This window comes from Zalophus californianus, chromosome X (assembly GCF_009762305.2).
Source record: "Zalophus californianus isolate mZalCal1 chromosome X, mZalCal1.pri.v2, whole genome shotgun sequence".
NCBI lineage: Eukaryota > Metazoa > Chordata > Mammalia > Carnivora > Otariidae > Zalophus > Zalophus californianus.
Genome location: NC_045612.1, coordinates 46024955 through 46038680, shown reverse-complemented (window position 1 = coordinate 46038680; position 13726 = coordinate 46024955). Strand labels below are relative to the sequence as shown.

At 40.8% G+C, this 13726-nt stretch overlaps 1 protein-coding gene across 1 annotated transcript; it reads right to left on the bottom strand.

Moving 5' to 3' along the window:
- Positions 1-9399: 9399 nt before the first annotated feature.
- Positions 9400-12410, bottom strand: TMSB15A (thymosin beta 15A). Its single transcript, XM_027608631.1, has 3 exons — positions 12290-12410; positions 10778-10894; positions 9400-9808 (listed from the first exon to the last, which is right to left on the bottom strand). Exons 2-3 carry the CDS (start codon positions 10875-10877, stop codon positions 9771-9773), a joined length of 138 nt encoding a protein of 45 aa, XP_027464432.1. The 5' UTR covers positions 10878-10894; positions 12290-12410; the 3' UTR covers positions 9400-9770.
- Positions 12411-13726: the final 1316 nt, after the last annotated feature.

The window sequence follows — 13726 nt, the reverse complement described above, 5'->3', positions numbered from 1 at the left end:
TTCCAATTGTTGCTCCAATGTTGTCTCTAGGATCAGAGAAAACTAAAACAGTCATGTGTGCAACAAGATGACTACCGAATTAGAGTGGATTAAGTTCAGGTCACTGGAGCAGCCAAGAGTCAAGAAAAAGCATTTACATCCATGGGCTTTTCCCTTCTAAGAAAACCTACTTTAGATTGGGAAACATGCATGGGGCTCTGAAGCAGGTGGAAAAGCTCAGCTTTTGATTCAGAAGACAGAACTATATCAACCCCCAACCCCCTGAAAGCAAGAGATGAAAGGAAGAAATGTTCATACTTTTTGTTCATGTGGTAATTAATAATAATAATAATAATAATAATAATAATAATAATAATAAAATGCAGCTCCTTTCTAGTCTCTCCCACATCTATCCCTGCCTCCACTATTTCTGTTTACCAATTGCTTGTCCTCTTACAATTCAGGTCCAGCCTTTGTGAAAATACATCTGAACTCAAAACCTACTCTATAGATACTTGTGATGGTTCAAGCACGTGCAATATACATCTTACCTTCTATGACTCACTAAACAGAGTTTATTATTTTTAACTTTATTTCCCATCTCCAACAATGGTACTCTGTCCATGGATCATTCGAGGTCAGTACACCTTGAAGAAGCAGGAGAATGTTATAGCACAAGGACCTGCAAAGGCTGAATACACACCCCCAATTTGTGGCTCTCCCTCTTTTTAACTCTCTTTTCTTAAGATCTTTACACACTTTTATTCACAAAGTCACTCATTTGCATTCTTACCTTATTCCTTCTATGAACCTGTAAGTCCCTGGAGGACAGAATTCTCTCTTCCTTGTCTCCCATATTCCCTATGCAGATCCTTAGACTTAACAAGCTCTTGACAAATGCTAGCTGAATTGAAGAAATGCTTTATCATTTCCCAAGCATCTGTCCTAGCCCAGTTTCAAAAGCATTTTCTGTGGTGAACCATTTTTTTAAAGCAGTGATTCTTAAATTTGTTATGCATCAGAATCATCTGGGAGGCATGTTAAAACAGAGTACGAGGCCACTCCCCAGGTTCTAATTTAGTAGGTCTAAGATGGGGCCTGGAATTTGTATTTCTGAGTTTCTTGGTGAAGCTGATGCTGCTGATTCAGATACCACACTTGGAGAACAAGTGATTTCAAGTAAAAGTCCTACAGACTATTGCTCCTTCATCACTCCTCTCAAGACATCAATATTTACCCACATCCAGGAAACAAAGATCATACATGAAAGATACCCAGAAGACAGATGTTGGAAGTAAGACACTAAATCACACACCATAAAAAGAGAGAAGCAGTCATATATACATCCTCACTTTTCAAGACTATGACATAAGAACATCCCTTGACCTAACTGAATTTGAATCTCTGGGGGCAGGGCCCAGGAATACTCACTAATCCCTAAGGGTGATTCTCAGGCTCATGACTCAGGGACCACACTTTAAAAGTTCCACTGTATATATTCACAAATAATTACCAAACACCTGAATGAAATTCTGTATGTTGTCCAAGTTACCTTCTTTTCCTAAGTGGCACCTTCTCCTGTATGGCCGAAAAAATGTCTCTTTTCCTCTGAGTCTGTTTCTTCACTTGCCAAGTGCAGCTCCACCATGCAGCATGCTCTAGTACTGCTCTAGGCCCTGCCATCAAGCAACCTTTTTTTTTCTTTCCCATAAAAGTAACTGCTTCAGTGAGAACTTAGTGATGTTGATTTTTCCATTTTTCCAGGTTTACTGAGATATAATTGACATATAACATTGTGTAAGTTTAAGGTTTACAACACAATCATTTGACATATCTATATATGGTGAAATGATTACCACAATAAGGTTAGTTAACACATTAACACTTCACATACTTACATTTTTTTATGGTGAGAACTTTTAAGATCTGCATTCTCAGCAACTTTCAAATATACAATACAGTATTGTTAACTGGAGTCACCATGCTATATATTACATCCTCAGAACTCATTCATTTTATAAATGAAAGTTTGTATCCTTTGACCACCATTTCCCCCACATGCCACCTACCCCCGGGCCTGGCAACCACCAATACGCTCTGTTTTTGTTTTTTTTTTAGATTCCAGAGATGATACATTATTTGCCTTTCTCTGTAACTTATTTCACTTAGCATAATGCCCTTAAGATTCATCCCTGTTGTCACAAATGGCACGATTTCCTTCTTTTTTTATAACAAAATAATATTCTATTGTGTATATATATATGTGTGTGTATACACACACACACACACACACACACACAACACACACACACATTTTCTTTATCCATTCATCTGTCAATGAACACTTTAGGTTTTTTCCATGTCTCAGGCATTGTAAATAATGTTACAATAAACATGAGGATGCAGGTAGCTCCTCAAGATTGTGATTTATTTCCTCTGGATATATACCCAGGAATGGAATTGCTGGATCATATGGTAGGTCTACTTTTAATTTGGGGGGAAACCTCCACACTGTTTTCCACAGTGGCTGTATCAATTTACATTCCCACCAGTGTGAACGAAGGTTCCCTTTTCTTCCCATCCTCTGCAAGGCTTGTTATCTCTTGTCTTTTTTTTGTTGTTGTTGTTTTTCATTTAGCCAACATATAGTACATCATTAGTTTCTGATGTAGTGTTCAATGATTCATTAGTTGTGTATAACACCCAGTGCTCATCACAACTTGTCTTTTTGATAATAGCCATTTTAACAGGTGTGAGGTGATTTCTTATTGTGATTTTGATTTGCATTTCTCTAATAATTGGTGATGTTGATCACCTTTATATTTATTTGTTAGCCATTCAAATATTTTCTTTGGAAAAATGTCAATTTAGCTCCTTTGCCCATTTTTAATCAGATTATTTGCTTTTATGCTATTGAGTTGTATGAGTTCTTTATATATTTTGGATATTAACCCCTTATCAGATATGTACTTTGCAAATACTTCTTCTCAATTTTGTAGATTGCTTTTTTTATTTTATTATTTCTTTTACGTGCAGAAGCTTTTTAGTTTGATGTGTCCTACTTGTTGTTCACTTTTGCTTTTATTGCTTGTGCCTTGGTGGCATATCCATGAAATTATTGCCAAGGCCAATGAAAAGAAGCGTTTTCTTATATTTTATTCTAGAAGTTTTGTGGTTTCAGGTTTCATATTTAAGGTTTAATTCATTTCAAGTTATATTTATGAGTAGTATATGATATGGGTAAAATTTTATTTATTTACATAGAATTATAGATTTTCCCAATGCTATTGAAGAGAATATTCCCTTAGTATTCTTGGTTCCCTTGTCAAATATAAGTTGACATATACATAGGTTTATTTCTTGGATATCATTCTGTTCCATTGGTCTATGTGTCTATATTTATGTCAATACTGTTTTGATTACATAGCTTTGTAATGTAGTTTGAAATCAGGAAGTGTGATGTCTCCAGATTTGTTCTTCTTTCTCAGGATTGCTTTGGCTATTTGGGGTCTTTTATGGTTCCACACAAATTTTAGGATTTTTTTTCTATTTCTATGAAAAATGGCATTGGAATATTGATACAAATTGAATTGAATCTGTAGATGGCTTTGGGTAGTATGGGCATTTTATGAACATTAATATGTACAATCCATGATCATAAGATATCTTTCCATTTATTTGTGTCTTCAATTTCTTTCATCAATGTATTAAAGTATTAAATGTATATAGGGCGCCTGGGTGGCTCAGTTGGTTAAGCGACTCCTTTGGCTCAGGTCATGATTCTGGAGTCCTGGGATTGAGCCCCATGTCGGACTACCTGCTCCGTGGGGGGTCTGCTTCTCCCTCTCCATCTGCCCCTCCCCCCTGCTCATGGTCTTTCTCATTCTCTCTCTCTCAAACGAATAAATAAAATCTTAAAAAAATAAAGTATTAAATGTATAAATCTTTCACTTTCTTGGTTAAATTTAATATTAAGTATTTTGTTGTTTTTGATGCTATTATAAATGGAATTATTTTATTTATTTTTCAGGTATTTTACTGTTAGTGTATAGAAACATAACTGACTTTTTCCATGTTGATTTTTTTATCCTAAAACTACTGAATTTGTTGATTAGTTCTAACAGTTTTTTTGGTGGATTTTTTAGGGTTTTCTATGTAAAAGATCATGTCATCTGTAAACAGGGACAACTTTACTACTTTCTTTCCAATTTGGATGTCTTTCATTTCTTTTTCTTGCCTGACTTCTCTGGCTAGACTTCTTGTACTATGTTGGTGAAGTGGTGAGATTGGACACTTTGACTTATTCCTGACCATAGAAGAAAAACTTTCAAACTTTCACCACTGACTATAATGCTATCTGGGCTTGTCATATACAGCCTTTATTATGTTGAGGTATTTTCTCTATCCCCAATTTGTTGAGAGATTTTATCATGAATAGATGTTGAATTTTGTCTGATGCTTTTTTGTGCATCTATTGCAATGATTATGTTATTTTTGTCTTTCATTCTCTTGATGTGATTCATTAGATTATTGATTTGCTTATGATGAACCATTCTTACATCCCAGGAATGAATCCCCTTGATCATGATGTATGATCCTTTTATTGTGCTAGTCCCTTGAGGTGTAAAGTTAGGTTGTTTATTTGAGACTATTCTTTCTTCTTGACGTGTGATGTTATCATTATAAATTTTCCTCTTAGAACTGCTTTGGCTGTATCCTGTAAGCTTTGGTATGTTGTGTTTCCATTTTCATTTGTCTTAAAATAGTTTTTTATTTCATTTAAAATTTTTTTGATCCATTGGTTTTTCAGTAATGTAATGTTTAATTTCCATGTATTTGTGAATTTTACAGGTTTGTTATAGATTTCTAGTTTCATACCATTTTGATTGCAAAAGTTACATAATTTCTTTCCTTTTGAATTTGTTGAGACTTGTTTTGTGACCTAACATATGATCTAACCTAGAAAATGTTCCATGTGCACTTGAGAAGAATATGTATTCTACAGCTGTTGGATGGAATGTTCTGTATATATCTTTTAGGTCCATTTGGCTCAGCATGGACCCCAACAAGGGACTCAATCTCATGACCCTGAGATCATGACCTGTGCCAAGATCAAGAGTCAGACACTTAACTGACTGAGCCACCCAGGCACCTCAATGCATTGTTTTTCTTATGTTATTTTGTCTGTCTTGTGTGTTATTGTAGGTCACTACACTTTTTAAAAAGGATTATTCTGAATTCTTTCTCAGGTCAGGTGAGAATTCATAGTTCTGTTTCTTTAAGGTGAGTTATTGAAGTGTTATTAGTTTCTTTTTGTGGTAGTACGTATATATAATTCTCTGTGATTCTTAATTCATTGCATTGGTATCTGCACAATTGGGTAAGCTATCTCCTCTTCCAGACTTTACAGATTCACTTTGCCAGGGAAAGACCTTCACCAGTCAGCTTAGCTTGGGGTACTGGATGGGTCAGCTTGTATGATAGCATCAGTTGGAGAATGTCATCAAAAAGATGTGACCTGGGGTGCCTGGGTGGCTCATTCGTTAAGCGTCTGCCTTCAGCTCAGGTCCTGATCCCAGAGTCCTGGAACCAAGCCCTGCATCAGGCCTCCTGCTCTGAGAAGCCTGCTTCTCACTCTCCCACTCCCCCTGCTTGTGTTCCCTCTCTCACTGTGTCTCTCACTGTCAAATAAATAAATAAAATCTTAAAAAAAAAAAAGATGTGACAACCAATAGACCCATGAGTTGAACCCAGGCATTCGGAGGCACATCATCTCCTCCCCCGTCCTTGGAATGTGGGTTTTACTTATCTTTCCCACTCTCAGAGGCCACTCCAAGGACATAGTCTTGAGATTATGATGTGATGTTGAGAACACCCACATGATATATGTGACTGAACCCAGTTAGGGTTTCTTTGCAAACTTTTAAGATTTGGCTGGCAGGTGTAGGGATCCATTTCTTACTGACACCCAAGACAAGCCCCATGTATAAGTTCCCTTTGCTTATTAAAACTCCCACCTACTAACCTGGAATGGCCTGCCTTTTTCTTCAGTCTCTCCCTGCCCTCTGTGTATGGGGGTTGGTTTAAAATTATACCTGGGAAGCTCCTGGGAGGTTTACAAACAACAGCATCCATAAGCAGGTGGGCCTTGCTATCAGGGTCTCTTGTTGGGTGAGGCCACTGCCCATGCTCTGAAGCCAGGGGGATGACACTGGCTGGGCTCCACATTTGGGTGGGCCTACTGGCTGGGTTCCACATATAAGTAATTCCACTGGACAGGCTTCCTGGCCAGATGTGGCTTCTGGCTCTGTTCTGCAGCCACATGGGGCCACTAGCTGGGCTCTGCAATTACCTCTGTTTAGGTGAACTCACAGGTTGTGCTGCTTGACAGGGTGGTGCCATGGGTTGGACTCTGCAATTGGGAAGGACTGCAGACTAGATTCCACAATCATTCCTGGTCAGGTGAGTTCTGTTTATCCAGTCATGCTCTCCAACCAGATGGTGCCACTGGCTGGACTCTGTTTGGGAATGGCCACAGGCAGGTCTTCATGGTTAGACAGACCTCTGGCTGTGCTCCACTGTTGAGCAAGGTTGCTGGCTGGGCTTCCTCCCTGCTCAAGGCTATAAGCTGTGTTCAACAATCAGGCAGGGCCATACGCTGGGTTCTGCTACAGGACAGGGCTGTAGGCATGGCTCTGCGGCTCGGCAGTACCAAAGGCTGTGATATAAGTATACCCAGGGTCACTGTTCACATTCCCTGGTTATGTGAGGCCAAAGGCTATATTAAATTTAAAAATTTATATTAGACAATTGGGCAAGGTTGCCGGCTTGACTCCATGCCCAAGCAGGGCTGTAGGATGGGCTCCACTGCTGTCCAGGTTTTCAGTCCAGGTGTCCTTCTCTATGGGACTAGAGGATACACTTAGTGTTTGGGTAGACATGTGAATTTGCTCTCTGGGCCTGTGAATTTGCTTTCCTACTCAGGCAAAGCCATAGAAGGGGTGCTACAGCACATATGGCTCATTGACTGGAGACCCAAATTAGGCAAAACTGCCAACCAAGTTCCTTGGCCAGACACGGCCACAAGCTCAGCTTTGCACATGGGCAAAACTAATGGCTAAGATTTCTGGTCAGGCACCATTGCAAAAAAGGAATGCTGTCTGCCTAGATCTGAGCACTAGTTATAAGTCCTGCTCCCCTTCTGTCTCTATCTGTTGTCTGGTGGTCAAGACCTGAAGATTTCCCCAGTGATCCCTGTGAAGTGAGACCCAAGTGGGCCTCTTAGGAAGTGTCCCCACAACACTAGGGAAGCTCTCTTCTTCCCAATGGAGAAACCATAAGCTGATGGGGTATTTCTAAGTGCAGTGCTTTACCATCCTGGTGGAAGGGCAATGCAATCATGGTGTCACTGCTCTTCTTAACCCTTTTAATACAGTCCTTGGTCTCTATGATCCCGGTGAGGCTTCAGCCTCAGCTCCAAGTCCTGGGATTTTCAAAATGGTGTGTTGTCTATGGATAGTTGTTCGTTGGTCTTCTTGTGAGGGGGACTGAAGTCAGGAACGACCTATGTCACCATCCTGATGACATCATTCCTCCAAATTTGCAATGAATTGATTCAGGACCCTAGATTTCAATGCTCATAATGGGCTTATTAGAAAAAATCTTCCCCTATTTGGACAGGCAAGTGAATCTAGTGATTAGAAGAGTAGCCCCATATTATATATATTTAAAAATACAGGGTAAAACTACTCTAGATGGGGAAATGTTTTTCTCATCTTGTATCTGTATTATTCACTTAGCAGCTACAAGTCTTTCATCTCTTGCCATGTATTTTTCATCTGCTCCCACTCAGTTTAGCACTTATACTGCCCAGAGTGGAATCAGTACATTAATGTAAAGAATGGTTACCAGATGAAACTGAACAATGGAATTTATTGTCTACCCCAGCTCACCTGACAATATTCATGCTTTCCTTTAGACTTTTTGAAATAGGCCTAATCTTGTGCTGGATTGGTGCACAAATGCAGAGGTTGATGAATCTATCATGGATTTACAACAGCTTTCTCAAAGTTGCAAGTGGCAATACTGAAAAGAGAGCAAATGTGTTGGGTGACAGAATCAGGATCCAAAGAGATTTGATAATGAGCAAATTTGAGCACATCAGCAACCAGTATGGTTCCCCATACATGTAACTTAGGTCCAAAGGATCTGAGAATTGTTGTGAGGAAAAGATAGAGGCACAGGAGCAGGCACGCAACAGCTGACTTCAAATAATGGGGCAGGTGTTAACTACGCTGTGTGAGTCTCCAGTATACAGTCCTAGGACTATTGGATAGAAGTTACAGGAAGGCAGATTTGGGCACAGTACAATCAGCAGGTCACTGCAAAGGGCTGAGTAAGTCTATTGGACAATTGTTTCAGGCAAGAGGTAAAGCATTGGTGATCAACATGGTTACTTCCAAGTCTCAAACCCTCCAGCTACACTAAGCCCTGTGATTGTGTTACCTCACTTACACTTGATCAGAGTTGTTCCACCTATTCTTTTGCTTATGGAAGTTTATGCTCTAGCAAAGAAAACAGCTTCCACTTCCTGTGGTTATTTAAATATGTAATCCATTAGAAAGGGGTGGTAATGTAATACTTGAGGTTTCAAATAGGTATGAACAGCATAATATTTTTTGTAGGAAAAGATATAGGTATTAATAGACTACAGCCTGGATGGTTATACACCCAAATGCTAACAATTCTTATTGATGGGATGATAGGGATTGATTTTTACAATTTGAAAGTTCATAAAAGTATTGCTTAACGACAGGGAATGGAACACTCTCATTTATATGTATTCCTTATGCTCACCATGAACACCAAAAGTAATTGGTTCACAAGACAGTGAATTCTATTCCAGACAAGAATGAGACCAGAGATTCAGTGTTGCAGGTCATTAGCAGGTATTAGATATCTGAATTTATATTCAATAGATGTGATGCGCTTAGCACAATGTGTGCTAGCACGTGCCCCTTTCCCCTTTCTCCCATCCAACCCCAGTGTCAGGTGTCTCCTCCTATTAAGTTGGAAAGCACAGAGCAGAAAGCAAGAGAGCCCAGTTTAAATATCCCAGCCCTTATTTGCCTTAGATCACTTCAGACCCTGTGTTTTCATTTTCTCACTTCCAAGATAAAGAGGCTAGTCCATGTTACCTCCTCTCCCAAGGTTCTCATGGGAGAGCCATGATTCCAACTCTATGGAAAAGCACCTTGCATTCCCAAGTCAGAATCCACTGGATCTGGAGCCTTTTCCCTGTGACTAATCTCCTAAAGTGGCTTTCCTTAAACCATTTTGTTTGGCTAAAAAGAGTACCTTTGTTGTACTTTCATTCCTTAGAAGACCACCAAGAATGGACCACCAGAGTCTTAACACAATGAGTATATTTATTATTTTATCACTACATTAGAAATGAAAATAAACTGAGAAGTTGCAAATGCATGCCACTTCATGAATATTGTGGAACAAGAGATACATCCACTGTAGAAAGTTAAAAGTGGCTTAACTTTTGGGGATGCAAAGACTACACAAACAAAGGTCATCAATGGTAATATTATTGACAGCACCTGCCAGATGGAATGTATGTATCAATGGAAAATTTTAAAAAGGGACCATTGGCTGGGAATACAGGTGGGAAGAAATCAGAAGATGCCTAAAATCTCTACAAACACATAGGTTTATAAAAAACAAGCCCCAAACTAAGACACTTAAGCAATGTTGAAATTTGCTGTTGGGAGGAGATCCCCATTTTACGATGTTTGAACACACTCTTTCTCTTGTTGGATAGCTGGGGGGAAAAACAAACACAAAAAAATCATTAAGGAGGTATATTCCTAGGATTAAGTTCAGTTTTCTTCCAAGAGTTCTTTGCCAAGTTATTGAAGCCTGCCATATCTGCTTTAAATTCAGAAGGCTAAGGCACTAACCACAAAGCCCCAGTCAAGTGTTGTGTGTGTGTGTATGTGTGTGTGTGTGTTGCATGTGCATGCATGTTAACCACCTGAACATTTATGAGAACCTACGTCAACTGCGTGCTGTTTTTTCATTTGAGAGGCAGATTCATGCTGTTGCCATTTTTTCCATAGGTTATTCTGAGACTGAAGAGGAAGTGAAGCATTTTCCTCAGATTTATCTATCACTATATAATTAGGAAGTTATGCCCTTTCAGATAATTCTGACTAACTGTGGAACTCAAATAACACTGACATGACAAAAAGTGCCCCTCAGGTTTGTGAATATGCTTGGAGTTTTTCTATCAGGCTATAACTCTCAATGGCAAATCTGATCCTTTGGAGTCTGGGAACCTTAAGTGCCCCCAAGATCTAAACTTTTTCTCTGCCTTATCTCGTCATCAGGTAGAAAAAGGCAACACTGCAGCTTGTGTGGTTCTTTAGGAATGAAATCATGGACCCAAATTGCTAGATGCAGAAAATGCTTAGTAACCATAAAGTGGACAAAACTAAGATTTTTCTAGGGCTAAGTCTAATATTCCAAGATTGGTTATAATGAGATTTTTAGTAATTTTCCAACAAGAAACCAGTTTTTTATTCTCCCTTACTTCTTGGGTCTGTCACAGGAGAACCACTTATATAACTCAAGTAAGAAAACAACTATTTGATATTTTTAACTGTTGCATTAAATACAATAGTACTGTAATTATTGCTTAGTTAGTGGCAAAATTTACTAGTTTATTTACTGAGCCTATAAATTTCACCATTGTTTTTCTCCACTAGAAACCCCCAGCCCCATGACTTACTTTCCTGTGAAGGGAGAGTATTTTTTTCTTCAGTATTGGTTTTCTTCAGTTTTGACCTGTCAAACTTCTCCACTTCAGACAAGTCTGGCTTATCACTCATCTTGACTAAAAGAAAGACTGAAAAAAAATTTAACTTAAAATCAGCAGAACTATGGCCAGACCAAGGTATCACAGCCAAAATTTCTCATATTTAATATCAATGCATATTTTACCTGCTGATTTTCAACAAGAAAACAGCACACATCTTTGAAAAGTCATGTTTTTATTAGAATACTTTGAATTACACATCACTGCCCCATTTCTGATAGGCAGGAAAAGCCTGAATCAGGATGCACTAGAAATCAAGATGCTCTAAAATCCAGTCAATATGTCTGACTCTTTTAAAATCATAGCTGAGGTCAAGTGGAGGTGACAGAAGCACAAGAAAAGACAGAAATAGATTTAACCAGCTAATGATTTGTAACAAGAGATAGCATTTATTTGAGCAAATTCACATTGCATTCAATTAATTTGGGGCATTTTTCCTGGGGAGTAGGAAGCAGCACACAAAAAAGGGTGGCATAAGTTGTATTAGTTTCTTTCCATTTTACCTGCCCAAAGATAGATTCAGGAGCCACAGTAAGAGAGGGAGGGGACTTAATCCTGTCATAACTAATAACATGTCCTTATGACACCGGTTTGTAAATGCTGTAAGAAGACACAACTAATTAGGATCAGACCAAGGACTTAAGCAAAATGGGATAAACCAAATAGAGCAGATTTTTATTTCATCATGTTTTCTCTGCAAAAGGAGAGGTTAGGAGATGGGGCGCCCTGTGACCATTCTGGATTTATCGGAGCAGAGACAACAGAAGACCTCAGAGACCGGAAAACAGAGCTCTCAAGCGCGTGCCCGGTCCCACCCTGGTAGGGGTAAGACAGGTCTAGTGCCCAGAGTAGAAAGGAGAGGCTCCCAAGCAGCCACAAGTCCCGAGTATGACTCCCTTCCGTCGAGGTCACCCTAAGACCCTCCTTTGACGAGCGACCAGTCGCCAATCTCCAAGGTAGGGAAACAGGGACTAATAGATCATAAAAGGCTGGACGCGTGGGTCCGTTTGTCAGGAGCAGTTTGCTTACATTTTTTAAAAAATAACCACCATCTCTGTCGGGCGCGCAGCCCACCTTTTGGCCCCAGTAAGGGAGAGCGCGAAGGGCCGACTCCAAAGGGCCCAAACCCGGCAGCACCCAAACTCCTCGTCCTCTCAGCCTCGGGGGTGCAGCCACAGCGGACAGGCAGCTCTGAGCGGCCGCCCCCTCGGGCCTTCCAAGGACCCACCCGGGGAGGACCTGGCAACGCGCAGAAGGCGGCGCCGCAGAAAACAAAGGCGCGGACTCTCTAGGAGGCGCCGTTACAAAACGCCCGTCCCGACCCGGCCCCACCAGTTCCCGAGAGACCGACCCCCTCCGCCCCCCAGCCGCTGCGCCCTCCTGTCCCCATAGTCTTCTGGTTCCGCCGGGACCGGAGGTCCTCACCTGATGGCTTGAAGACGGGTGAAAGGCCAACGGCTGTACCAACGCCACTCCACACACGGGACGACCTTAGCCTTCCCGCGCGGAACCCTGCAGTTATAAGTCACGGAGCGGTCTCCGCCCCCAGACCCCGCCCCAGCCCCCCCAGCCATCTCTGATTGGATGAGGGATCCCAGGCCCGCCTCTTCGCCCCTCCCCCCCTGCTTTCGTCTCGTAGGCTTGAGCAGGCTGTCTCCCATCTACCCAGGACCTCTCCCCTGCAAGTGTCTTGATGACGTCATACCGGCGCCGCCTCCCCAGACCCTGTCCAAACCCTCTCTGATTGGCCGAGGAATCGCCTGCCAGCCTCCCCTGTTTCTCCCACTGTTTTCGTGCTGAGGATCCACTTCCCTCCTTCCCAAGTTTACTCCTATAAGATAATTGGGGCCTCAATATATGCAAACACTTCTTTCTTGCCCAGTTAGCTTCCAACATCTGGAACTGGCTCTTTATAGCCATAGAGCCTAAGTACACTGTGATAACCAAACAATGGTTTGCAAACAATGCTCAGTGGCATCTGTTCTAATCCTTGGCCAGGTCATTGAGGAAGGGAGCTCACTGAGAGGGTGGGCAGTTCAGAGTCATTCACCCCCACAGCTGAACAATTCTGTGACAGTGTTGCTCTCCTATGTAAAAGTCACATTTTCAATTTTCTCAGCCACTGAACATGGTAGTAGTCAGCAGGGTAATCACAGGAGGATCTACTGAGGCTATTCATCCTAGCACTTTGCTTGGCCCACAGGAGACTAGGGAAGTACCTGTCTATAAATTGAGGTAATACAGCCATGATAGAGCAGAAATTTTGGACAGCAGCACCACCCAGTGTCCATGTTGGGGGAGAAAAGTGAGGATCCAGTAGTTACTTGAAAGGACCAAATGTTCGAGGTCACTTTCTGGATACTCACCCAGAACCTTAGAGCAATAAGGTAAGATGGAGATAAGACTGTCTTTAGCTTGTATCCCATATTTGCCATATGGCTCATGTATGGTGGTAAAGATACTCTACATAGATCAGCAACCATTCTCTCCACAAGGATTTCTCAAGCCCTCCTCACTTCTCTCCATTCATTCCCTTTTCTATGTCCTTGTAGCACTTCATGTTAATTTGAGAATTTTGTGTTTGTTGGAGAAATTTTTAAAGCAGAAAGCCACCCTCATTCAACAAATAATATTTATTGAGTACCTACAATGTCCCAGGCACTAAATACAATAAACACCAATGTTTCCATGACTCAGAGTTGAATGTTTTTAACATTTGGGTTTATTTACTGTCTTTTTTTTTTTAAGAATAAAAATAGTACAGAAAAACTGAAGTTCCCTTGACCCTTGCCCTGTGTCCATTTACTCCCACTTCTCCAGAGGTAGTCCAATCTTGAATGTGAGGTACAGTTTCTAGACAAT